This window comes from Heterodontus francisci, chromosome 15, assembly GCF_036365525.1.
Source record: "Heterodontus francisci isolate sHetFra1 chromosome 15, sHetFra1.hap1, whole genome shotgun sequence".
NCBI classification, from domain to species: domain Eukaryota; kingdom Metazoa; phylum Chordata; class Chondrichthyes; order Heterodontiformes; family Heterodontidae; genus Heterodontus; species Heterodontus francisci.
In genome coordinates this window covers 52968550-52990023 of record NC_090385.1, presented here as the reverse complement: position 1 = coordinate 52990023, position 21474 = coordinate 52968550, and the positions used below count along the sequence as shown (strand labels likewise).

The 21474-nt window shown below is 43.2% G+C and overlaps 1 protein-coding gene across 1 annotated transcript in view; it reads right to left on the bottom strand.

Moving 5' to 3' along the window:
• Positions 1–4402: 4402 nt before the first annotated feature.
• Positions 4403–21474, bottom strand: part of si:ch73-335m24.2 (protein eva-1 homolog C) — a 42983-nt gene continuing 25911 nt past the window's right edge. The window contains exons 2-8 of the mRNA XM_068046998.1: positions 20870–21069; positions 18856–18979; positions 9001–9153; positions 8045–8188; positions 7890–7961; positions 6422–6514; positions 4403–4773 (exon numbers count right to left, since the gene is read on the bottom strand). Coding sequence (XP_067903099.1) covers positions 4403–4773; positions 6422–6514; positions 7890–7961; positions 8045–8188; positions 9001–9153; positions 18856–18979; positions 20870–21069 — 1157 coding nt within the window. The remainder of the gene's footprint in view (positions 4774–6421; positions 6515–7889; positions 7962–8044; positions 8189–9000; positions 9154–18855; positions 18980–20869; positions 21070–21474) is intronic.

The following is a 21474-nucleotide window of genomic DNA, read 5'->3' as shown; positions in this document are numbered from 1 at the left end:
ACAGCATTTTCCCTGGAGTACAGTTCTAGGTAGTGCTCCTCCCAGCGGTCCATTTGCTTGTATTGGTCAGTGATCGTTTCCCCTGATTTAGACTTGAGGAGGGCGATCTTCTTGATGGTTGGCCCAAAAGCTCCTTCATGCCATCATACATTCCTTTGATGTTTCCGGTGTCGGAGGCCAACTGAATACGGTGTTTCCTGTTGTCATTTGCACAGCGCCTGGCTGTACTTTGTGCGGTGCTACGGATGTTAACTCGCTGGGGGCTTTGTTGTAGTTCAACAGTGCAGTGCGCTTAGCGGCTGTGACAGGTTCCATCTCTTCAAAGTGAGATTGAAACCATTTATTAACATACAGGCATGAAAATTATTGTCCATTTTAAGAGGGAGCAATTTGTTTATTGTAACCTGGTTAGCAACACAAATTAAAACAGCAGAGAGAATTTTTTCAGAAGAAGACATTAAGTATTTGTGCTTTAATTGCCTATGCCGTTCATTCGGGCCATATTTAGAATAGCTCCCTCAAACAGAATTATGCCAGTAATTGCAATTTTTGTTAGAACAAAGATCATTTCTGTATTATTTCCTGTGTCAGTTTGCATTGTGAAAAGATTTCAGCTTTGCATAACCTGCTGTATATATAAAATCTGACATTTCTGCATTCTAACAGTGGCTGCTGGATTGTAATTAGAGGTTTCTTATTTTGATGGACATTTTCTGATGCAAAGAGTATTAAAGTTGCACAGCTTCTCACAATCGGACCCATAGTATTTTTCTTTCTTCAGTAGTTTGCAGTTCTGCGCACTGTTCAGCACGTGTAAATATGAAAAATGTTAGTTTCTTGCATGTTGTCCCACATAATGCTACATGAAAAATGATTAGTCTGTGTTGTATATTAGGGGTTATTGGATGGAAAATTCTCATTTTATGGAAATTGGACACCCAAACATATGGAGAGAAATGGAAAACTTTGTTTTTTGTGGGATTATGGACGGATTTACCTCTACATTCTAATTCACTCCATCTCCCTTTCCTGTCCATTTCAACCTCTCTTTAAATCCTATCTGGTTCCTGCTTGTGTTCTGACAAAAGTTGGAAAACACCACTGGCAGGCAAAGATATCACAATCTGGAAGCAGTTTATTCCTTATAGATTGGATAGCCTTGTTTCCCCAATCTGAGAGTGAGAATCAATAGGGATTTACAAGACAAGTGGAACATCAGGAAAAATCTGGTGGATGTGGGAGAGTAATGGGAGTTTTATATTTGGAATAAACTTTGAGAAAATATAAATTCCTTAACTGTGGAATATAGTTGCCAAGGTTGTCCTGAAGTCTCCAACAAGTACTTGTATTTATGTAGTGCCTTTGATGTAGTAAAATGTCTCAAGGCACTTCACAGGAGCATTATCAAACAAAATTTGACAACAAGTCACATGAAGTGATGTTAGGTCAGATGACCAAAAGCTTGGTTAAAGAGATTTAAGGAAGATGGAGAAGTTTGGGGTGGGGGAAATTCCAGAGTTTAGGCCCTTGGCAGGTGAAGGCATGGCCACCAATAGTGGAGCAATTAAATTGGGGTGTGCAAGAGACCAGCATTGGAGGAGCATAGATAATTCGAGGGTGGAGTGGTGGTTATAGGGCTAGAGGAGGTTACAGAGAAAGGGAGGGGCAAGGCCATGGAGGGGTTTGAAAACAACAACTTTTATTTACATAGCACTTTTAATGTAATAAAACATCCAAAGGCACATCACAGGAGCATTATAAAGCAAAATTCGACACAGAACCACGTATTGCAATGTTCTGGCCAGGTGGGTGATGGTGTGGCTGGTTTCCACTGTTCCCCTCCCAACTGGCCACAAACAGTGTTGTTGTTTAAATTACTGTTTCAGCCCCTGTGTTTTGTTTTTCAAATAAACAAACAGTGATAGGTTTTCTTGTGAGTTTAAGACAGAAGATTAAATCTTTATTGAACAATATTCATCACCCAAAATTTTCACACCACCACCCACTTACATATTAACTCTCACATGCACTCACAAGAGAAAATGGATAGAAGATAAAGGGTAAGAGTTCAAGGTGTAAAAGTCTGATGTTTTAGGAAAAACCTGTGAGATCTTCTCAGAAGGTGGTAAAAAAGGCAAATGGTATGTTGGCCTTCATAGCGAGAGGATTTGAGTACAGGAGCAGGGATGTCTTGCTGCCATTATACGGGGCCTTGGTGAGGCCACACCTGGAATATTGTGTGCAGTTTTGGTCTCCTTATCTGAGGAAGGATGTTCTTGCTATAGAGAGAGTACAGCAAAGGTTTACCAGACTGATTCCTGGGATGGCGGGACTGACGTATGAGGAGAGATTGAGTCAGTTAGGATTATATCCGCTGGAGTTCAGAAGAGTAAGGGGGGATCTCATAGAAACCTATAAAATTCTAACAGGACTTGACAGGGTAGAAGCAGGAAGGATGTTCCCGATGGTGGGGGAGTCCAGAACCAGGGGTCATAGTCTAAGGATATGGGGTAAACCTTTCAGAACTGAGATGAGGAGAACTTTCTTCACCCAGAGAGTGGTGAGCCTGTGGATTTCGCTACCACAGAAAGCAGTTGAGGCCAAAACATTGAATGTTTTCAAGAAGGAGTTAGATATCGCTCTTGGGTCTAAAGAGATCAAAGGGTATGGGGTGAAAGCGGGAACAGGTTACTGAGTTGGATGATCAGCCATGTTCATAATGAATGGAAGAGCAGGCTCGAATGGCCTACTCCTGCTCCTATTTTCTATGTTTCTATGTTTAAAGGTGCAGGTCTGTTTGCTGGTTGTCTTGTATTTGCTGGGTTGCTGAAGACTTCTGGCGGTTCACTTCAGTTTGAAGATGGTGCTGATTTCTTAGTTCAGTTTTCACAGGTGGAGGAGTTGTTTCAAAGACACTCTCTTTTCTCTGCTGCAGTTGGCTTTCAACAGTTCTCAGCAGGGTTCAACAGTGTTAGCTGGAACTGGTCTCTCTCTCTCTCTCATGCTAGAATTCAAGATGGCTTTCAAGGTTGATTGTGTAGCTGGAGAGCCTAAACTGATGTTGATGACTGATATTCTGAACTGGAAAGACCCCTTTGTTCTTCAAAACGATTACCTTTAAAGGTGAACTCATAAGTGTTAGTTGTTGCCCATGTGACTTTCGATCTCAGTTCTTGATGGGCTGGTACAATAGCTTTTGATGGCCCCATTTTTATATGAGAACTGTTTACGTCTCCAGCTACCCTTCACCACAATAGAGTGTGGAGTCTGGGGAGTGCCTTTGTCTTAGTTCGTTTTGTGTGTAGCTCACATCCATGTGTGATGAGCTGTCTGATTTCCATGCAGACGGGGTTAATTGGTTTTAGTTCTAGTAGACATGGATGTGTATTTCAGTGCATGAGATGGTATTTGTCATGTGATGATGTCCTCCATTGTGTTGACAGCAAATGTACCAGTCTTTTAAAATTGTTCTAATTTTTTATAACTCTTCCATTTGTTTCTGTATTTTCATTGCTGCACTTCTCGTGAGCGTGACACCAATATTAGGTCTGATGGCCAAAAGTATGGTCAAAGAGGTAGGTTTTAAGGAGCCTCTTAAAGGTAAAGAGGCGGTGTGTTTTAGGGAGAGAATTCCAGAGCTTAGGGCCGAGGCAGCTGAAATTGGGGATGCTCAAGAGGCCAGAATTAGGTGAGTGCAGATATCTTGAAGGGTTGTGGGACTGGAGGAGATTATAGAGATAGGGAGGGGTGAGACCATGAAGTGATTTGAAAACTTGGATGAGAATTTTAAAATTGAGGAATTGCTTAACAGACAGCCAATGTAGGTCAGCCAGAACAAGATTGATGGGTAAGCGGGACTTGGTGTGAGTTAGGATATAGAGGTTTGGATGACCCCAAGTTTATGGATGTTAGAAAATGGGAGAGCAGCCAGGAGAGCATTAGAATAGCCAGGCCTAGAGGTAACAAAGGCATGGCTGAGGGTTCCAGCAGCAGATGAGCTGAAGCAGGAGAGGAATCAGGCAACATTACAGAGGCAGAAATAGATGGTCTTAGCAAAAGAAAGGATATGTGGTCAGAAGCCCACTTCAGAGCCAAATATGGACCAGCCTCAGACAGTTGCCAAGGAGGGGCATGGAATCCAGGGATTAATGATTAACCTCCTGGAAACAGCTGACACAATGTGGGGAAAAAATCATTATGGCAATGAAAAAATGTTTTTTCCCCATTTTCTATCAGCACCAATGTATTTGTTACAAAATATCAGCGATGGAAACAAAAAAGGGTGTTTAACTGGGCTGGGCAGTTGGGGTGGGAGGTCATATGATGAAACCTCCAAGAATATGTTGACATCGCTACTGCAGGAGTAGGAAGGTGAGAAATTCATGTTTGTTACTCTGAACATTCATCTTGGATGTTGATTCAGGTTCTGGATTGCATAGGGGCTGGACTCTTTATTCAGCCACATTTCCTTGTCCCCTTGTTCTTTCTGTTCTACTCTGTCTACCATCACAGCTGCCACCTCTGGGCTGAAGATATTGTCTGAGGTCCTGTACTGTCTGGTCAACCGTAGAAATGAAGCATCAGAGGAGGCATCATCCTCATCATCTGAAATCTTGGTATGCCCATTTTCACTTTCTTGGTTGTCTTCTGGCTCACTAAGGAGCTTCCTAATGTCTTGTCTCACCAGCACGTGAAATCCAAAAGCACAGAGGATGAATACTAAGCCTGAACATACGCCAGACATGAAGAATAGGGCCACTTTCTCTGGGAGACCTGAGATGGAACAGATTAGGCAAAAATCAAACCTTTTTATGCAATCTGGAAACAGAGTTGCCACTCACATAGCTTTTGAATGCCTTACTGGAAATTTCTAAAATGTAAACCAGAGACCAAGGGAAGAATTTTAACCCCAAAAACAGGTGGGTTTGCGTTGGGTGGGGTGTTTAAAAATCTCAAACCTGAACCCAACCTTCCTCAAACTTAGCCACCAACCCATTCCCAGGAGGTGGTTTGGTCATTTAAATATTTTAGTGAGGGTGCATACTTCTCATTTTACCCCCATTTTAAATTTTAAGCTGGCTATTTGGGTTTCCTGGATCTTGGAAAGTCCGACAGGTGAACGGAAGCGAGCACTGTTTCATCAAGCAGATAAGTGCTTTTCTAGCACAGCTTGTGGGCCAGGAGGAGCAGGAGTGCTTCCCTGTGGACCAACAAGCTAACCTGCAACTCCCACCCACCCTGTGACCAGCTATTCCCACCGCCCCCCCAAAATGCCAGCTGATTTTGCACCCCACCCTGCCAAACCACAATGTTCCCTGAGCCACAATCTCCCACCAACCCGGTTTTACCAATCACCCGCCAACAATCCCCCCCCCCCCCCCCCACAATCCCTGTCAGCCACCACCATCTTTCCAATCCCTCCTTCCCTGCTCTGTGACTCTAGCTACAGCCTCCCATCTCCACTTCGACTTATCCAATCTCTTTGCCCCACCCCCCCACCCAATGCTGGTCTTTTATTGCACTACCCCCCCCTCCCCCCCCACCACCCCACCCCACTCCACTCCTCTTCAGTCTCCAATCTCTCCTCCCACCAGTCTTTCTGATTCCTCCCTCGCTCCTCTCCACTCCCTGACTGTAGCCTGGTGCTAAAGGCTTACCCAGCCATCAGCCAGCCAGTCTCCTAATTTGGCTGGCTGTGGCCAGGAAATGGAGACAAAAAAATTTAATCAGGTCCTGCTTTATATTCCACAAAACCTGAAGGAAAGCTGTTCCTCTGGGATTCTCAAATGTAAACTGGTCCCCACCCCCGCTCACTCCCTGCCTCCCTGTAAAAATCAGGCCCAAAAGTCTGCTTTTTCTCACATACAATGCAGAGATGTTAGTTATTAATGTTTTCAATGAATTTGCCTCAATGACAAAGAAAACATCAAAAACCAAGCTAGGATCTCAACCACTGCCCCACGTCTATACTGCTTTTTATTCATTTTTCAATTTGGCCAAACTTGGCAGCATTACTTGGAAAGGGTGGCCCATAAAACTGTTATTTTCAGCCATTCTTACCATACTCCTGGTCTATTACTGAGATCTTAGGAGTGGGAATTCAAACCATATAGTAAATCTTGGAACTGTCCAAAAAAGACTGACCCATTCAAGTTACAATCAAGTTAGTTGCTTCAAATATTTTCTTTTATAAAGAGACAAATCTATTTGTACCTTTATTGAGGTAATGTTAAAACAATTGAGATTGTTGCCAATAACTGAGAGAAAATAGAACAAAATATAGGTGAAAATAAGACGAATGTTAGCAAGTTAATGGAAAACGGTCATTCTCAAATTGCTGACAAATAATACAAATTATAAAATGTATTTTTTTCATTTTAAAGCATTATTAGAGGCACATTGGCCGTGCAGAGAAACATACCCCTAATGTGGGCAAGAGTGGCCAGAGAACTGCTAACAATCACGACATCTTTGGCGTAAAGCATGGACATTCTTGGACCATTATACCAACCACCTGCAGCAAATAAGTAAAAACTAACTGAAAGTCCTTTCAAAACTGACTATCTCTCCTGTTCAGTACAGTATTGTACAATGGGTTCAATGGCAAGTGAGCCTTAACCAATTTTAGGCTGAAAATACAGAAAATAATATGAATGGACTCGAAATTATGTTCTGCAAATGTTAGGTTTGCACATTTGTATACAGTGTGAAATGATTAAAGTAAATGGGTTATTGTAGCAGAAAAATGAATTGTACATGGATATTCTAAGTATTTGTTGTGTCCTACTGTTCACACTTGAAGGCAATGATTTTAAAGAATTGGGACATCATTTCCAAATACTATAGATCTCATCACTATATATTTCATTTGTTGTGTTTCTCTGAAACAAACTCCCTTTTAAAATTTCCCAGTAGAAAATATATAATGGTTATATTTATAATCAACAATTACATTTGTTCTTATGATTATTCTTGCCTAACTTAAAGAATGCCTATTTTGGTCTTTATTTTTTTTAATCCTCTCTGATAAATGTGTTGCTTCTTCCTGGGGTAGAGTTTGATGCTGTCCCCCCAGTATTTCACCTCGTTCTTATTCTTCAGTGGATGTTGATGGACTGTGAAAGTGCCACCTGTTCAAATTATTTGTACGGGTTTCTTGGCTTAATTTTTTTTCAGTTTTTCTCTTCTGAAGACATTGACTCCTTACTGGGCTACAGTATACAAACACCAGCATCCCTACAGTTCTTTTCTCAATTGGTCAGTCTTCATGTGATCCTAGACAGTGAGTACCGCAAATCTTTCAACCTTAAAGAAGAGGCATTACAGTTGAGCTCATTCCTGTCCTCACCCATCATCTACACTTGCGCACTTTGTAGTGATCATTGGACAGCAAACAGTCTGAGAACCCCTGGCCAAATGTTTCTCTCTCAAGTACAGGGCTACAGAGATCCCTTTAGCCTCTTTACTGCTGACTTGAGTAAGATCAGTTAACTGAGAAGTTTAACCTGAGACCTTTGGGACAGTAGAGGGAATTTTAACTGTTATTGCCAGGCAAAAAACATGGGTTTTCCCTTTGGAAAAGAAAGCCAGGTAAGGTATAAAACAGGCTACTGATTCACTATCACCAGTTTCTTGCCCCACAACAAAATAACCTTCTGTAAGGCTCAATTGCAAGTGGCTTTCAGCAACTATCAATTATATTTGATGACTTTAGAGATGAACATTGACTTGTGATAAGAACTGTTGTTGGATGAACTCTTCAAAGTGTAACAAAATTATTGAAAAATAAATACTACAATGTGGAACTGACATTTGTCAGCAACTGAATAACTTGCAAAGCATTTCTTTTATTCCATTGCATAAACAAAGACAAATGTTAGAATTCGTACCATGAGTATAATCTGATATTAAGAAAGGTTTCACTGCTCCTTGACCAGCCTCTTCAAATAGCTTTTTTGGAACTGAAATTTAAGAATACAAATAATTATACTATTTTAAAAAATCTGTTTTACTAGTGTTATTTATAAATCTCTGATTTTCTTACCACATGTGTATGATACTTGGAGTTGTTTGCGGACTCCAGGGAAACAAGGATCGCCAAAATTCAGAACACTGGCAATGATCGAACAATTAGGTTTGCCATGGCACCTTGATGACATTCGTCTTAGAGCTGTAGGTGATAAGCACTCTGAAAGGAACAGAAGTTATTCAAAACACTGCACCATCTATTTTTTCCCCAATTTCTCCTCTCCACTCCTCTCCTGTTCTCCTCCCAAGGTATTCCACAAGAGCCAACATACTCCACTACTTGCCCAAAACAGCTATTCCTCACGTATGTATCTTAAACGGTGAATATTGCAGCTTATTGTACTTTCAGGTGAGGGGAGATTATAACCAATTTCGAAGCCATCAGTGACATTTTTGGATCATTTTACTCTAGATATTTTTATCTTTAGTCTGTCAAACTACTTTTGTAAATGGAAACATCACTTCCTGTGCTCTTAAGAGTGCTTATGTGTACCCTGATATTTAGTTAGATTTGATAACTTGCCTAGGATAACAAAAAGAAAATCTTTCCCTGAATTATGTTAGTTACTGGTTCTATTCAATGCCTTAACTCTTCAGAAGTTCAAGATGTCTTTGAAGGCTTCAGATGACATTCATTGCCAGTTAATAAAAACCGTGAGCTGTCCAATGACTCCGTGATTAACTCTAGCAGCTGGGGTATCACTGACGTATATGAAGCAGAAGAATTCCAGGTCTCATCATCCAGAATGTGCTGAGTTAGCTGACCTCAATAAGGGTGGTAATAGGCTAAGGAGAGGGGGAAATAAACGTAGGGGTTCTTGTTCCTGATGGTCATCCAGTAACCTTTGCTAGAAAGTGACTGTGTGCCTACAGGATGGAAATAAAAACTACTGCAGATGCTAGAATTCTGAAACAAAAATAAAAACTGCTAGAATCACTCAGCAAATTTGGAACTCCTGGCTATAGGCTCACCGATATCTGGCGTAGTGTTGTTCACTGAGGGGCATTCCATATTTCCATGGAGGGCTCGTCCAAAACTTGCAGCGTAAATGACAAGGATGGTTTGATTCTTACACTGGAGTTGTAGTTTCTCATTCTCACATGCAAGTTTGCTTTTGTGTCCATCTGTAACACAAAGGGGGAAATATTGGATTAGGCCGGAAAACCAACACAGGATTGCGGTAAGTGACTAACCCATGCCTGTTTGTTGTGATGCTGGCAGCATCCAAACTTCCTGCTGCTAATTTTAATGAGTAGTGTGCAGCTGCATGCTTCAGCAGGGGACCTAAGTTTATGCGAGGCTAGCATCACTTAAAATTAGTCTGCACTACTTAAAGCCCAGTCTACACCTCTTAAAGGGAGGGTGCATTCTGGCTGCAGGTGCTGGAAGTGGCTGGGGAAGAGTGCCTGACCTGCAAGAAGAGTGAATATGGGGAAGCAAAGCAGAGAGCGTGCTCTTCAGGTTCTCGAATGTAGCACTGTTGCAGGATGGACGGAGGAGAGAGGTCATCTTCCCTCAGAGAGCTAGGAGGCCCTCCAGACAGACACTGAGGAGGCAGTGGGAGCAAATAGCCTTGCAGTCAATGCAATTCTGCAACAAGCTCAATGACCTCACAAGGTCAGTCAATGTATCGTCAAATGTCATATTCTTCCATATGAACAAACAGCCTCAGGCACTGCTCAATTCACCACCACCCTATTCACTCATCTACCAACATTCTATATCAACCACGATTCTTACCTCACATTCATAGCTTCACCTCGCTTTCACACAAGCCTGCCCCCGCTTCTCACAGTTTGCACACACAGACAACTATTTGACTATGACAGGCACATCACCCAAACCACATTATATGTACTATAGAGGATACCATAGAGGAGAGATCTGCATGTAGTAAGTCACTGGGCATGAGTGGTCTGCAGCCAGGGCAGAGGGAAATGGTTGTGACGGTGTGTGCACCCCAGAGGACGAGGTTGCACATAGGTTATGCTGCAGAGGACTCAGATGAGGACTTTGATGGGCATGCACACATAAATGCTTGGCGCATAGGCGGGCCTGCCAGAAAGCCTGTGGTTAATGTCCAGGGGTATGGGAGCATCCAAATCCAACTTGGAACAGAGCTTTGTGCAGAACTTGGAGCCCATGCTTACTAGTGTGGAAGTGGTGGCCAACTCCATGAGAACACTGATGTAGTGACTGATGGCCGATGTCTCAGCTTCCATTGCAGGACAAGCAGAATGCTGCAGTGGAAGCTTAGACTGAGGTTATGCAAGCTCAGTCTGTTGCCATGCACAAACATCTTGCTGTCATGCATGCTCAGACTGCTGCCATCATGGCACCAGATACCAGTGCTCAAAGGGGCTTGTAGGCTCACACAGCAGTCCAGCAATCTGTCCTCCAGCAGATTAATAAGATTGCTAAGGCAGCACCCCATGGCATTGGCATGGCTTCATGAAGCAGGAACCTGCTGTCCTCTCTCAGAATTACAGCATTTGTCCTCCCACTGCTGCCAATCCACCACTGCCCTTGCTGTTTTCTGTCAGCCAGGCAGAACAGACTGCTGCAGCCCATGCTAAGGTGGTGTAATCTGAAGCCAGGTCTTCTACGGCCAGAGCCATTTGAGGGTGTTATGAAGACCATCCACAGTCTCCCCCTTGAAAGTCAGCAGCCTTCCACAAGCCCTGCTGCAGCTATCAAAGCGAGTAGTGTATAGGAACACTAGGTACCCAGAAAAAAACACTGAGGGAATGCACAAGGGTGATTAGTTGACTTTTGTATTGGACATTGGATGGCTTGTTTGCTAAAGTTGGTTTGGAATTGTTGTTTTGTTGTGGCTTTTATTGCAGGATTGTGGCCAATCGCAGTGACGGTCACTGAGAGGGAAGGCAAGGTTTGGGATTGTTGTGGAGTGGGGAATTGGAGATGTGTTCAATGGTATCGTAGTTAGATGAGGCTACCCCAGACACCCCGGCCGGAAAGAGGATGTATTGGTTGCCTTCATCCTACTCCTCCTCTTCCCCTTCTCCTCCAGTCGCTTGCCGTATACCAGCTGGCAAGGGCTGTGCCCTCATGATGGTGAAGTTGTACAGGATGCAGCAGGCCCTGATAAATCACGATACACACTGTGACGAGTACTGCGTGTCACCTCCAGAGAGCCCCAGGCAGTGGAACCATTGCTTGAGGACCCCAATAATGTTTCAAGTGGCAGCATGGCTCTTGTTATATGTTTGCTGACGACGTGTGGTTGGACCGTGCACCCGAGTCATGAACTAGGTGGTCCCAGCAGCCACCGTCTGGTTTTCATTGGTGGCTCAAATACTGATGGAACAGCGGACTGACGCGGAATAAAGGCATCATGGCTGCTGCAAGGACACTGGGCATTCACCAGCATAATGTGCTGAGCATGGTCACACAGCAACTGCACATTCAGGGAGTGGGACCCTTGGCAGCTGGGGTACCTCTCTGCATTTAAAAGTGCTCCCACGAAGTCACATGGGTGCAGTCGCTGGCACCCTGTACATTGAGGTCATCACAGGTTCGCTCTGTCTGCTTCTCTCAGATCAGAGAGAAAACAATGTGGTTCCCTTTCCTAGCATAAAGAGCATCAGTCACCTTCCTTCTGCAGCAGTGGACAACAAACTGGGAGATGTTAGAGGTGTCACCTGCTTCAACCTTCAGGAAGGATCCCAATGCGAAGAAATTCATGGTAACAGTCACCTTCACAGCCACTGGCAGCGCCATCCTTGCCCTGCTATGAGGCTGCAGGTCTGCCTGCAGAAGTTGGCAGATTTTATTGAGCATCTCCTTCGTAAAATGGAGATGTTGCACACGCCGAATTACTCCCTTGAGTACGCCACTTGCTATAATTACTCAGCTAATTCTTCTCAGTACTGGTGCATGCATGGAAGTCCTGCAACTACACACTCAGCAGGTGGTAATTTTATGAATGTTGTATTCTTGAATCACATGCTGAAGAGTAACCGTTTCCTATGGAACTGTACTAAAAAGAATCAGTGCCTTCAGAAGGAAGAGAATTTCAAAGAAAAGTATTTTTTAAAAAGCCTTATACCAGTATGCATAAGTCTGTAAAACAGGCCATGATTTGATGTTCTAATAATGCCATTAAAGTTATGAAATTGAAAATTACATCCCAATCTTGTGCATCTGCAGGTTAATTAGGCTGATTCAAAGACATTTTTCCCCCTTATCCATTTATTTCTCCCACCTCCCCAAAATTTGAGGTATTCCTCAGCTACTGGTGATGTGGTTAACATAGGTGGGTGCACATTCCTATCACTAGAATGGAAACTGATTTGAGTTTTATGATGAGGTAAAAGTTTTAAAAACAAAACTACCGAAGTTGTTGTTACTGGTTTTTGAAAGTTTATTTTATAAAACTTAAAAGATTAGCATTGATTTTAAAAATGATTATAAACAGTAAACCAAGGACTCTATTGCCGAGTGCTGAAATTTGATTACTTAGATTTCAGGGAACACTGTGACGAACTGAGGCTCTATTCTGTCAACAAAAGTAACCCGCATTGGCATTGCATACTGTTTTGATTGCTAACTAGCGAATACAGTTGTGCTGCTCTCCATTAATGTGTGTATGCTTACCTATGTTTTAAATCGGACTGTGTTTTGATGGCATTAGTTTGGCTATACAATTTATATACAGATTAATTGCCACATGTCCGTGGCTGAATCAATAATTTTGTCAAATGTCCATGATGCAATATGTTGGTGCCTATCCTCGGGGGTAACATGCAACATTGAAGAGGGAGAATATATGAAGGAATAGTCTGTAATTTTGCCTGATAAGTTTGGAAATCCAAGAATTTCTATACGGAAAAGTTTCTCATGAGATTAAATGGGTGAGGTAAGAACATTGGAGCAGGAGTAGACCATTCAGTCTGTCAAGCCTGCTCTGCCATTCAGTTAAATCATGGCTGATCATCTACCTCAATGCCACTTTCCCCATATCCCTTGATGTCATTAGTATCCAGATATTTATCAATTTCTGTCTTGAACATGCTCAATGATTGAGCTTCCACAGTCCTCTCGGTTAGAGAATTATAAAGATTTACCACCCTTTGAGTGAAGAAACTCCTCCTCATCTCAGTCTTAAATGGCCTACCCCTTATTCTGAGACTGTGTCCCCTGGTTCTAGACTCACCAGCCAGGGGAAACATTCTAACTACATCCACCCTGTTGAGCCTTGTAAGAATTTTGTAAATTTCAATGAGATCACCTTTCATTCTTGGAAACTGGAGAATAGAGGCCCAGTTTCTGCAATCTCTCCTCATTAGACAATCCTGCCATTCCAGGGATTAGTCTCGTGAACCTCCATTGCATTCTCTCTATGGCAAGTAAATCCTTCCTTAGGTGAGAAGATCAAAATTATACACAATACCCCAGGAGCGGTCTCACCAAGACTGTATACAATTGCAGCAAGACTTCTTTACTCCTGTACTCAACACTCCTGGAGAAGGCGGCCAACATAACATTTGCCTTCCTAATTGCTTGCTGCACCTGCATGCTAGCTTTTAAGTGACTCATGAACAAGGAAACCCAGGTTTCTTTGGACAGCAATACTTCCCAACCTCGTAACATTTAAGGAATACTCCGTCTTTCTGTTTTTCCTACCAAAGTGGATAACTTCATACTTATTCACATGATTTATTTAGAGATACAGCACTGAATCAGGCCCTTCAGCACACCGAGTCTGTGCCGACCAAAAACCACCCATTTATACTAACCCTACAGTAATCCCATATTCCCTACCACCTACCTACACTAGGGGCAATTTACAATGGCCAATTTACCTATCACCTGCAAGTCTTTGGTGGTGGGAGGAAACCGCAGCACCCGGCGAAAACCCACGCGGTCACAGGGAGAACTTGCAAACTTTGCACAGGCAGTACCCAGAATTGAACCCGGGTCCCTGGAGCTGTGAGGCTGCAGTGCTAACCACTGCACCACTGTGCCGCATATTCCATCTATCATGTTCTTGCCCATTCACTTAGCTCTCCAAGATCACTTGAAGCCTCCTTGCATCCTCCTCACAACTTACATTCCCACCTAGTTTTGTGTCATCAATTTGGAAATTCTTTCTTTCTTTCTTTTGGGCCTCCTTGTCTCGAGAGACAATGGATACGCGCCTGGAGGTGGTCAGTGGTTTGTGAAGCAGCGCCTGGAGTGGCTATAAAGGCCAATTCTGGAGTGACATAACCCGTAACTGCTGCCTTCCGTATTGTTTTAGTCGCTGTGAGGCAACTATGGAGTGACCTCTCCATGGCGCATGCCTGGGCAAATTTATGGAGGTTGAGAGTTGCCCAGTCGTCAAAACCCCCCTCTCGGCCTTTCTGGTGGGGTCCAAAGGAGTGCAGGACACGACGTTTGGCACCAGTATGGCTGCAGGAACTGCCGGAAACATGCCAAAGGTGACACATGACCGCCTACGGGGTTCCGCTCCGGATTATCTGTTAGGGTTTACTCCCTTAGCCTTGGTCTCTCCCGAGACGCCCACAAGGCAGTGGGGTTGTTGGGGCCCCTACACAGGTGTAGGATGGTGCCGGTGGGAGGAGGGGATGCAAGGGGGAGGGGTAGAGGGGAGGGGTGCAGGGGAAGGGGGCGCGGGGTGAAGATGGTGCGAGGGGGGGGCGGGCTGGGATGGGGTTGTGAGGGGGTGAGCTGAGAGGGTGGAGCAGGGAAGGGGACGGGGGGGTGGAAGGGGGGTAAAGGGGGGGGGAAGCTGGTGCGAGGGGGGGGCGGGCTGGGACGGGGTTGTGAGGGGGTGAGCTGAGAGGGTGGAGCAGGGAAGGGGACGGGGGGGTGGGGTGGAAGGGGGGTAAAGGAGGGGGGGAGGGGGGGGGGGGAAGCTGGCGCAGGTAATAAGCCATTTCCTCAGTGCCCACCATCGACGTCCGGAAAGCACATCCAAATCATTTATACAGCTATCGCCCCAGCACTGATCCTTACGGTACCCCACTAACGTGTACGAGATGGGTTTCTGGAGCAGTACTTTGAAGAACAAATTAGGGATCAGGCTATTTTAGATTTAGTATTATGTAATGAGAAAGGGCTAATTAATAACCTTGCTGTAAAGGAGCCATTGGGAAATAGTGACCATTATATGATAGAATTTTGCATTAAGTTTGAAAGTGATATTGTCCATTCTGAACTTAGGGTTTTAAATCTGAACAAAGGAAACTATGAAGGTATGTGTTGGCTATGGTAACAGCCTGCCATCCTGAGAATGACCCGTTTATTCTTACTCTCTGTTTTCTGTCTGTTAACCAGTTCTCAGTCCATACCAAATATTACCCCCAATCCCATGTGCTCTAATTTTGTTTACTAACCTGTGTGGGACCTTATCAAAAGCCTTCTGAAAATCCAAATGTACCATATTAACTGGTTCTCCTTTATCTTTGCTACAAGTAACGTTCTCAAAAAACTCCAACAGGTTTGTCAAACATGATTTCCCTTTCATAAATCCATGTTGACTCTGCCCAATCATATCATAACTAGACACTTAGAAAGTAATCACGTCCTTTATAATAGATTCTAATATTTTCCTTACTACTGACGTCAAAATAACAGGTCTGTAGTTCCCCATTTTTTTCTCTCCCTCCATTCTGAAATAGTGGGGTTACATTTGCTACTTTCCAGTCTGCAGGAACCTTTTCAGAGTCTATGGAATTTTGAAACATAGCCACCAATGCATCCATTATATCTGTAGGCACCTCCTTCAACACTCTGGGATTTAGGTCATCTGGTCCAGGGGATTTATCAACCTTCAATCCACTTAATTTTTCGAGTACTACCTCTTTATTAATACTAGTTTCTTTTGGTTCCTCATTTTCACAAGTCCCTTGGTTCCCTAGTATTTCTGGGAGATTTTCTGTATCTTCCTCCATAAACTCAGACACAAAGTAATTGTTTAGATTCTCCGCTATTTCCCTACTCTCCATTATAAATTCTCCTGTCTCTGCCTGTAATGGACCCACATTTTCTTGATCATCCTTTGCTGGATTCTAAATTGCTCCTAATCCTTGGGCTTTCCACTTTTTCTGGCAACCTTATAAGCCACTTCCTTTGATCTAATCCAATCTTTAACTTGTTTTGTTAGCCACGGTTGATTCATCTTTCCTGTTGAGTTTTTGTGTTTAAGAGGAATGTATATTTGTTGTAGACCATGTAATACTTCTTTAAATACTAGCCATTGCCATCTACTGTCAAATCTTTGTGTATTTTCCCAATCCACCAAAACCAACTCATACCTTCATAGTTTCCTTTGTTCAGATTTTAAGACCCAAGGTTCAGAATGAACAATATCACTTTCAAACTTAATGCAAAATTCTATCATATAATGGTCACTATTTCCCAATGGCTCCTTTACAGCAAGGTTATTAATTAGCCCTTTCTCATTACATAATACTAAATACTGAAGGTTCTGTCACCAATGGTGGGGTGAACAAAGAGGGCATTGCGCAGAAGGCCAGAATCAGAGAAATGAAGTGTTTGGAAGCGATATAGAGTTGAAGGACATTGCAGAGCTGAGGTAGAGTGTAGCCATAGAGTAAGTGGACAGGAAGCAATGTAAATCAGCGAGGACCAGATGGTACACATATTCATCTAGACTTTCTGGGAAGTACTCTGGTGGAATGGTGGAACCCAATTTTCAATCCACTGAAATGATTGGTGGAGGACGGGAAGCCAGAAGTGCAGTATTAAGAGTTGTTAAGACTAGAGGAGACAAAGTCATGCATAAGGTTTTCAGTGGAGAGGGCTGACATAGGGGCAAAGAAAGATATTGTCATACCGGTGGAAGGAAGTCTTAGTGATGGATAAGGTGTAGAATTTAAAGTTCAGCTCAGGACTGAAGAGGCTGCCAAAGTTACAAACCATATGGGTCAACCTGAGACAGCAGTGGGGAGTGAATGGAGTCAGAAACAATGAAGCAGATTTTGTAGCAGGGGCCACAGACGATGGTTTTCCTAATCTTAAGATGAATAAAAATTATGGCTCACCCAAGACTTAATGTTAAACAAGCAGTGTGACAGAACAGAGAGAGTCGAAAGGTCAAGAGAGAGGGCGGAGAGGTAGAACTGTAAGTCATCAGTGTCGATGGAAAAACTAACCCTTGCTTCCAGATGCTATTGCTGAAGAGAAGCATTTTTTAAATTCTTTCATGGAATGTGAGCATTGCTGGCAAAGTCAGCATTTCTTGCCCATCCTTAATTGCCCTTGAGAAGGTTGGGGTGAGCTGTTTTCATGAACTGCTGAAGTCCACCTGGTGTGGGTACACCCACAGTGCTGTTAGGAAGGGAGTTCCATGATTTTGACCCAGCGACAGTGAAGGAATAGTTCCAAGTCAGGATGGTGTGTGGCTTGGAGGGGAACTTGCAGGTGGTGGTGTTCCCATGTATTTGCTGCCCTTGTCCTTCTAGGTGGTAGAGGTCATGGGTTTGGAAGGTGCTATCGAAGGAGCCTTGATGAGTTGCTGCAGTGTATCTTGTATATGGTACACACTGCTTCCAGTGGTGGAGGGAGTGAATGTTGAAGGTGGTGGATGGGGTGCAAACCAAGTGGGCTGCTTTGTCCTGGATGGTGTCAAGCTTCTTGAGTGTTGTTGGAGCTGCATTCATCCAGGCAAGTGGAGACTATTCTATTACACTCCAAACTTGTGCCTTGTAGATGGTGGACAGGCTTTGGGGAGTCAGGAGCTGTGTTACTCACCTCAGAATTCCCAGCTCTGACCTGCTCTTGTAGTCATAATGTTTACGTGGCTGATCCAGTTATGGTTCTGGTAATGCTGTTGACTATCAAGGGGAGATGGTTAGATTCTCTCTTGTTGGAGATGGTCATTGTCTGGCACAAAAACAAGAAATGCTGGAACCACTCAGCAGGTCTGGCAGCATCTGTGGAAAGAGAAGCAGAGTTAACGTTTCGGGTCAGTGACCCTTCATCGGAACTCGTCACTGACCCGAAACGTTAACTCTGCTTCTCTTTCCACAGATGCTGCCAGACCTGCTGAGTGGTTCCAGCATTTCTTGTTTTTATTTCAGATTTCCAGCATCCGCAGTATTTTGCTTTTATATTATTGTCTGGCACTTGTCTGGTGGGAATATCACTTGCCACTTATCAGCCTAAGCCTGAATGTTGTTCAGGTCTTGCTGCATATGAGCACAGACTGCTTCAGTGTCTGAGGAGTCACCAATGGTTCTGAACATTGTCCAATCATCAGCGAACATCCCGACTTCTGACCTTATGACAGAGGGAAGATCATTGATGAAGCAGCTGAAGATGGTTGGACCTCAGACACTACCCTGAGGAACTCCTGAGATGTTTGACCTCCAACAACTACAACCATCTTCCTTTGTACTAGGTTTGACTGTCGAGACTTTTTACTAAATGCAAACATAATGAGGTAGAATTTCCACTTGAGTCATTTCTCCAGGGTTTCCAATAATTACATATGGAAGTTATGAAGGGTGATTGGGAGAACCCTTTCAAAAATTCCAGGGGCATAGGTGTAGTAAATTAAACTGCTGGAGATATTCTTACAGTAAGATTAGGGATAATAGCACTTGAAATCAGTACTCGCTGATATTCATATCTAGACTCTCTCTTATGTGTAATCCTAAACCATATGCTTGCTGATATTTCATTTTATGACAGCAGTACTTCTTGTAAACAAACTTCCCTATTCCCTACTCTTACATACACAATGTAAATATGGCACCAGGAACTGGAATGGAGCTGTGTGAAATAAGATCAATTTGTGCTACTTGCTAAAAGTCACCGTCTGGTTTCGTACTTACCAGGTTTGCACTTAAATGAAACAATCAGATATTTGTTGGTCCCAGGACAGGGATCGAGTCCAAAAACCCGACTGTTGACTGAAAACTGGCAGGAGCGCTGGTCCTGACATTCATCATCTACTTTCTGTAAAAAGGACAAATAGTGTTTACTATCCAAGGGACATGAGGAAACAAATCTGAACATGAGGCACTAACCTGCCAATAGGAGTGCTGTAAATAACAATTACTCAATTTTTCTTTTTTCGCAGGAAGGTCCCACCTGAAGCAAGCTGCATCAGTGAAACATATGTTTCTGTGTTTCCCTGTTACAGTTTATGCCTGGAACCCCTGGTGGCATTCTGCATATGTTGTGATTTCTCAGCAAGTTGATACAGTTGAGCAAATGCATAACAAAATCTTTTTAAATACAATATGTCTTACAGCAAAACGAGCTTATGCACCAGACGTTTCTGTGTGTAGAGCTGGCTGAAGATTACTGAAACAGTATCAGTAAATATATATATTTAATAAATACCACAGCAAGGGTATACCACACTGCAGGTATTTTTGCCCAAGTAAAAACATATGTGTGATCTCATGGCCTTGATGAGAGATGCCACCAAAGACCAAGGACTTTACTAAGGAAAAGGATAAGGAAGATTCTGTGCCTATTTCTGTGGAGCCAGAAGGAACAGGAGTGCCCTTAAAATTACTGCGGGTCAGTGCCAGTCCAGGCTCGACCTTCTCACCTTCTACTTTATCAAACTCTTTCGTGATTTTGAAGACCTAATTAGGGCACCCCTCAGCTTTCTTTTTTCTCTTGAAAGGATGCCCAACCTGGGTGTCATGAGCTGCCATTTTGTCATGAGCTGTCATTTTATTTAGAGTCATAGAGTAATTTATGGTACAGGAGGCCATTCAGTCCATCGAGTCCATGCCAGCTCTCCACGGAACTATTCAGTCAGTCCCACTCCCTCGCTCAATCCCCGTAGCCCTGCAAATCTATTTCCTTCAAGTGGCCATCCAATTTCCTTTTGAAGTCACTAATTGTCTCCGCTTCCACCACCCTTGTGGGTAGCGAGTTCTAGGTCATTACCACCCGTTGCGTAAAAAAAGTTTTTCCTCATATTCCCTCTGCATCTCTTGCCGAAAACCTTCAATCTGTGTCCCCTAGTCCTTCTACCATAAGTTAATAGGAACAGTTTTTCCCTGTCTAATTTAGCTAAGCCTATCATAATCTTGTACAATTCGATTAAATATCACCTCAATCTCCTTTGCTCTAAGGAGAACAACCCCAGCTTCTCCAACCTAACTTTGTAGCTAAAATCCCTCAGCCCTGGAATCATTCTGGTAAATCTCCTCTGCACCCTCTCCAGGACCCTCACATCCTTCCTAAAGTGTGGTGACCAGAACTGGAAGCAATACTCCAATTGGGCCAAACCAAAGCTTTATAAAGGTTCAGCATAACCAGTTCATCCTCTTCTGATAATTACTTATAAGCTCGCCCTTGTAAGTTTTTTTTGCACTCTCTCCAGTACCTCTGTATCCTTTTTATAAAATGATGGCCAAAACTGTATACAGTACTCCAAATGTGGTCTAACCAAGTTTCGGTACATGTTTAGCATAACACCTCTACTTGTCCATTCTTTTCCTCTAGAAACAAATCTTAGTGCTTGGTTTGCTTTTTCATGGCCTTATTAACCTGTGTCGCTATTTTTAGTGATTTATATATTTGTACTTCTAGATCCCCTTCTTCCTCTACCCTATGTAGATTCTTAATTTCCAAGTAATACGGGATATCCTTTTATTTTGCCAACTGCAATATCTCACCCTTATCTGTGTCGAAATTCAATGCCAATTGTATACCCATTCTGCAAGTTTATTGTATTGGTGCGGTATTGACTATCCCCCACCCACCCCCCCCCCCCCCCCCCCCACCGCCCCACCACCAATTTGGTGTCATCTGCAATTTTAGAAATTGTTTTTTAAGTAGTTAATTTGTATTTTCACCCTGGATGTAAGTTACATTACCCACCGGTATAGCAGTGAGGGCAGCACAGTTGGTGCTTTCAGCTGAAGTGTTTCTTGTACTGGGGCACAGGTGCTCGCTGGGAACACGGCGTCCATAGAAAGCAGACAGAATGCTAATAGATGTCTGTGGTGGGCAGCTTACTGAGAGGCGATCCCCATCACAAGCATGAACTGTGTGGTTCTGCAGAATCTTCAGAAGGTAGCCTAGATAATGAAAACAGATTACTGAAGAATTGAGAGAAGGTTTTATCCTTGAATCTGTGAAATAAGCATGTTGTAAAACACTGTTATTTTGCACAATCAGCCTGCATCATCATATGTCTTCCTGTCAGTAAACCCAGCTTAAACATTACTTATCAAAACTTCACTCAATTACACCACTCGCACATCAAATAAATTTGTAAACAACTCTATCTCACTTAAGACTAATACTGCGATTATGTCATGGTGATGCTGCTCTTGTTTTTCAATCCATGGGCTTCTCAGGAGCAGGTATGTCATTCCCAATAGAGATACCCTTGCATCCCATTATCATGGAGGGGAAAAAGGGAGAGTAGCAAACAAAGGAGAGGCAGGCATGCATTAAGGAGCATGGGACCCATTGGAAAG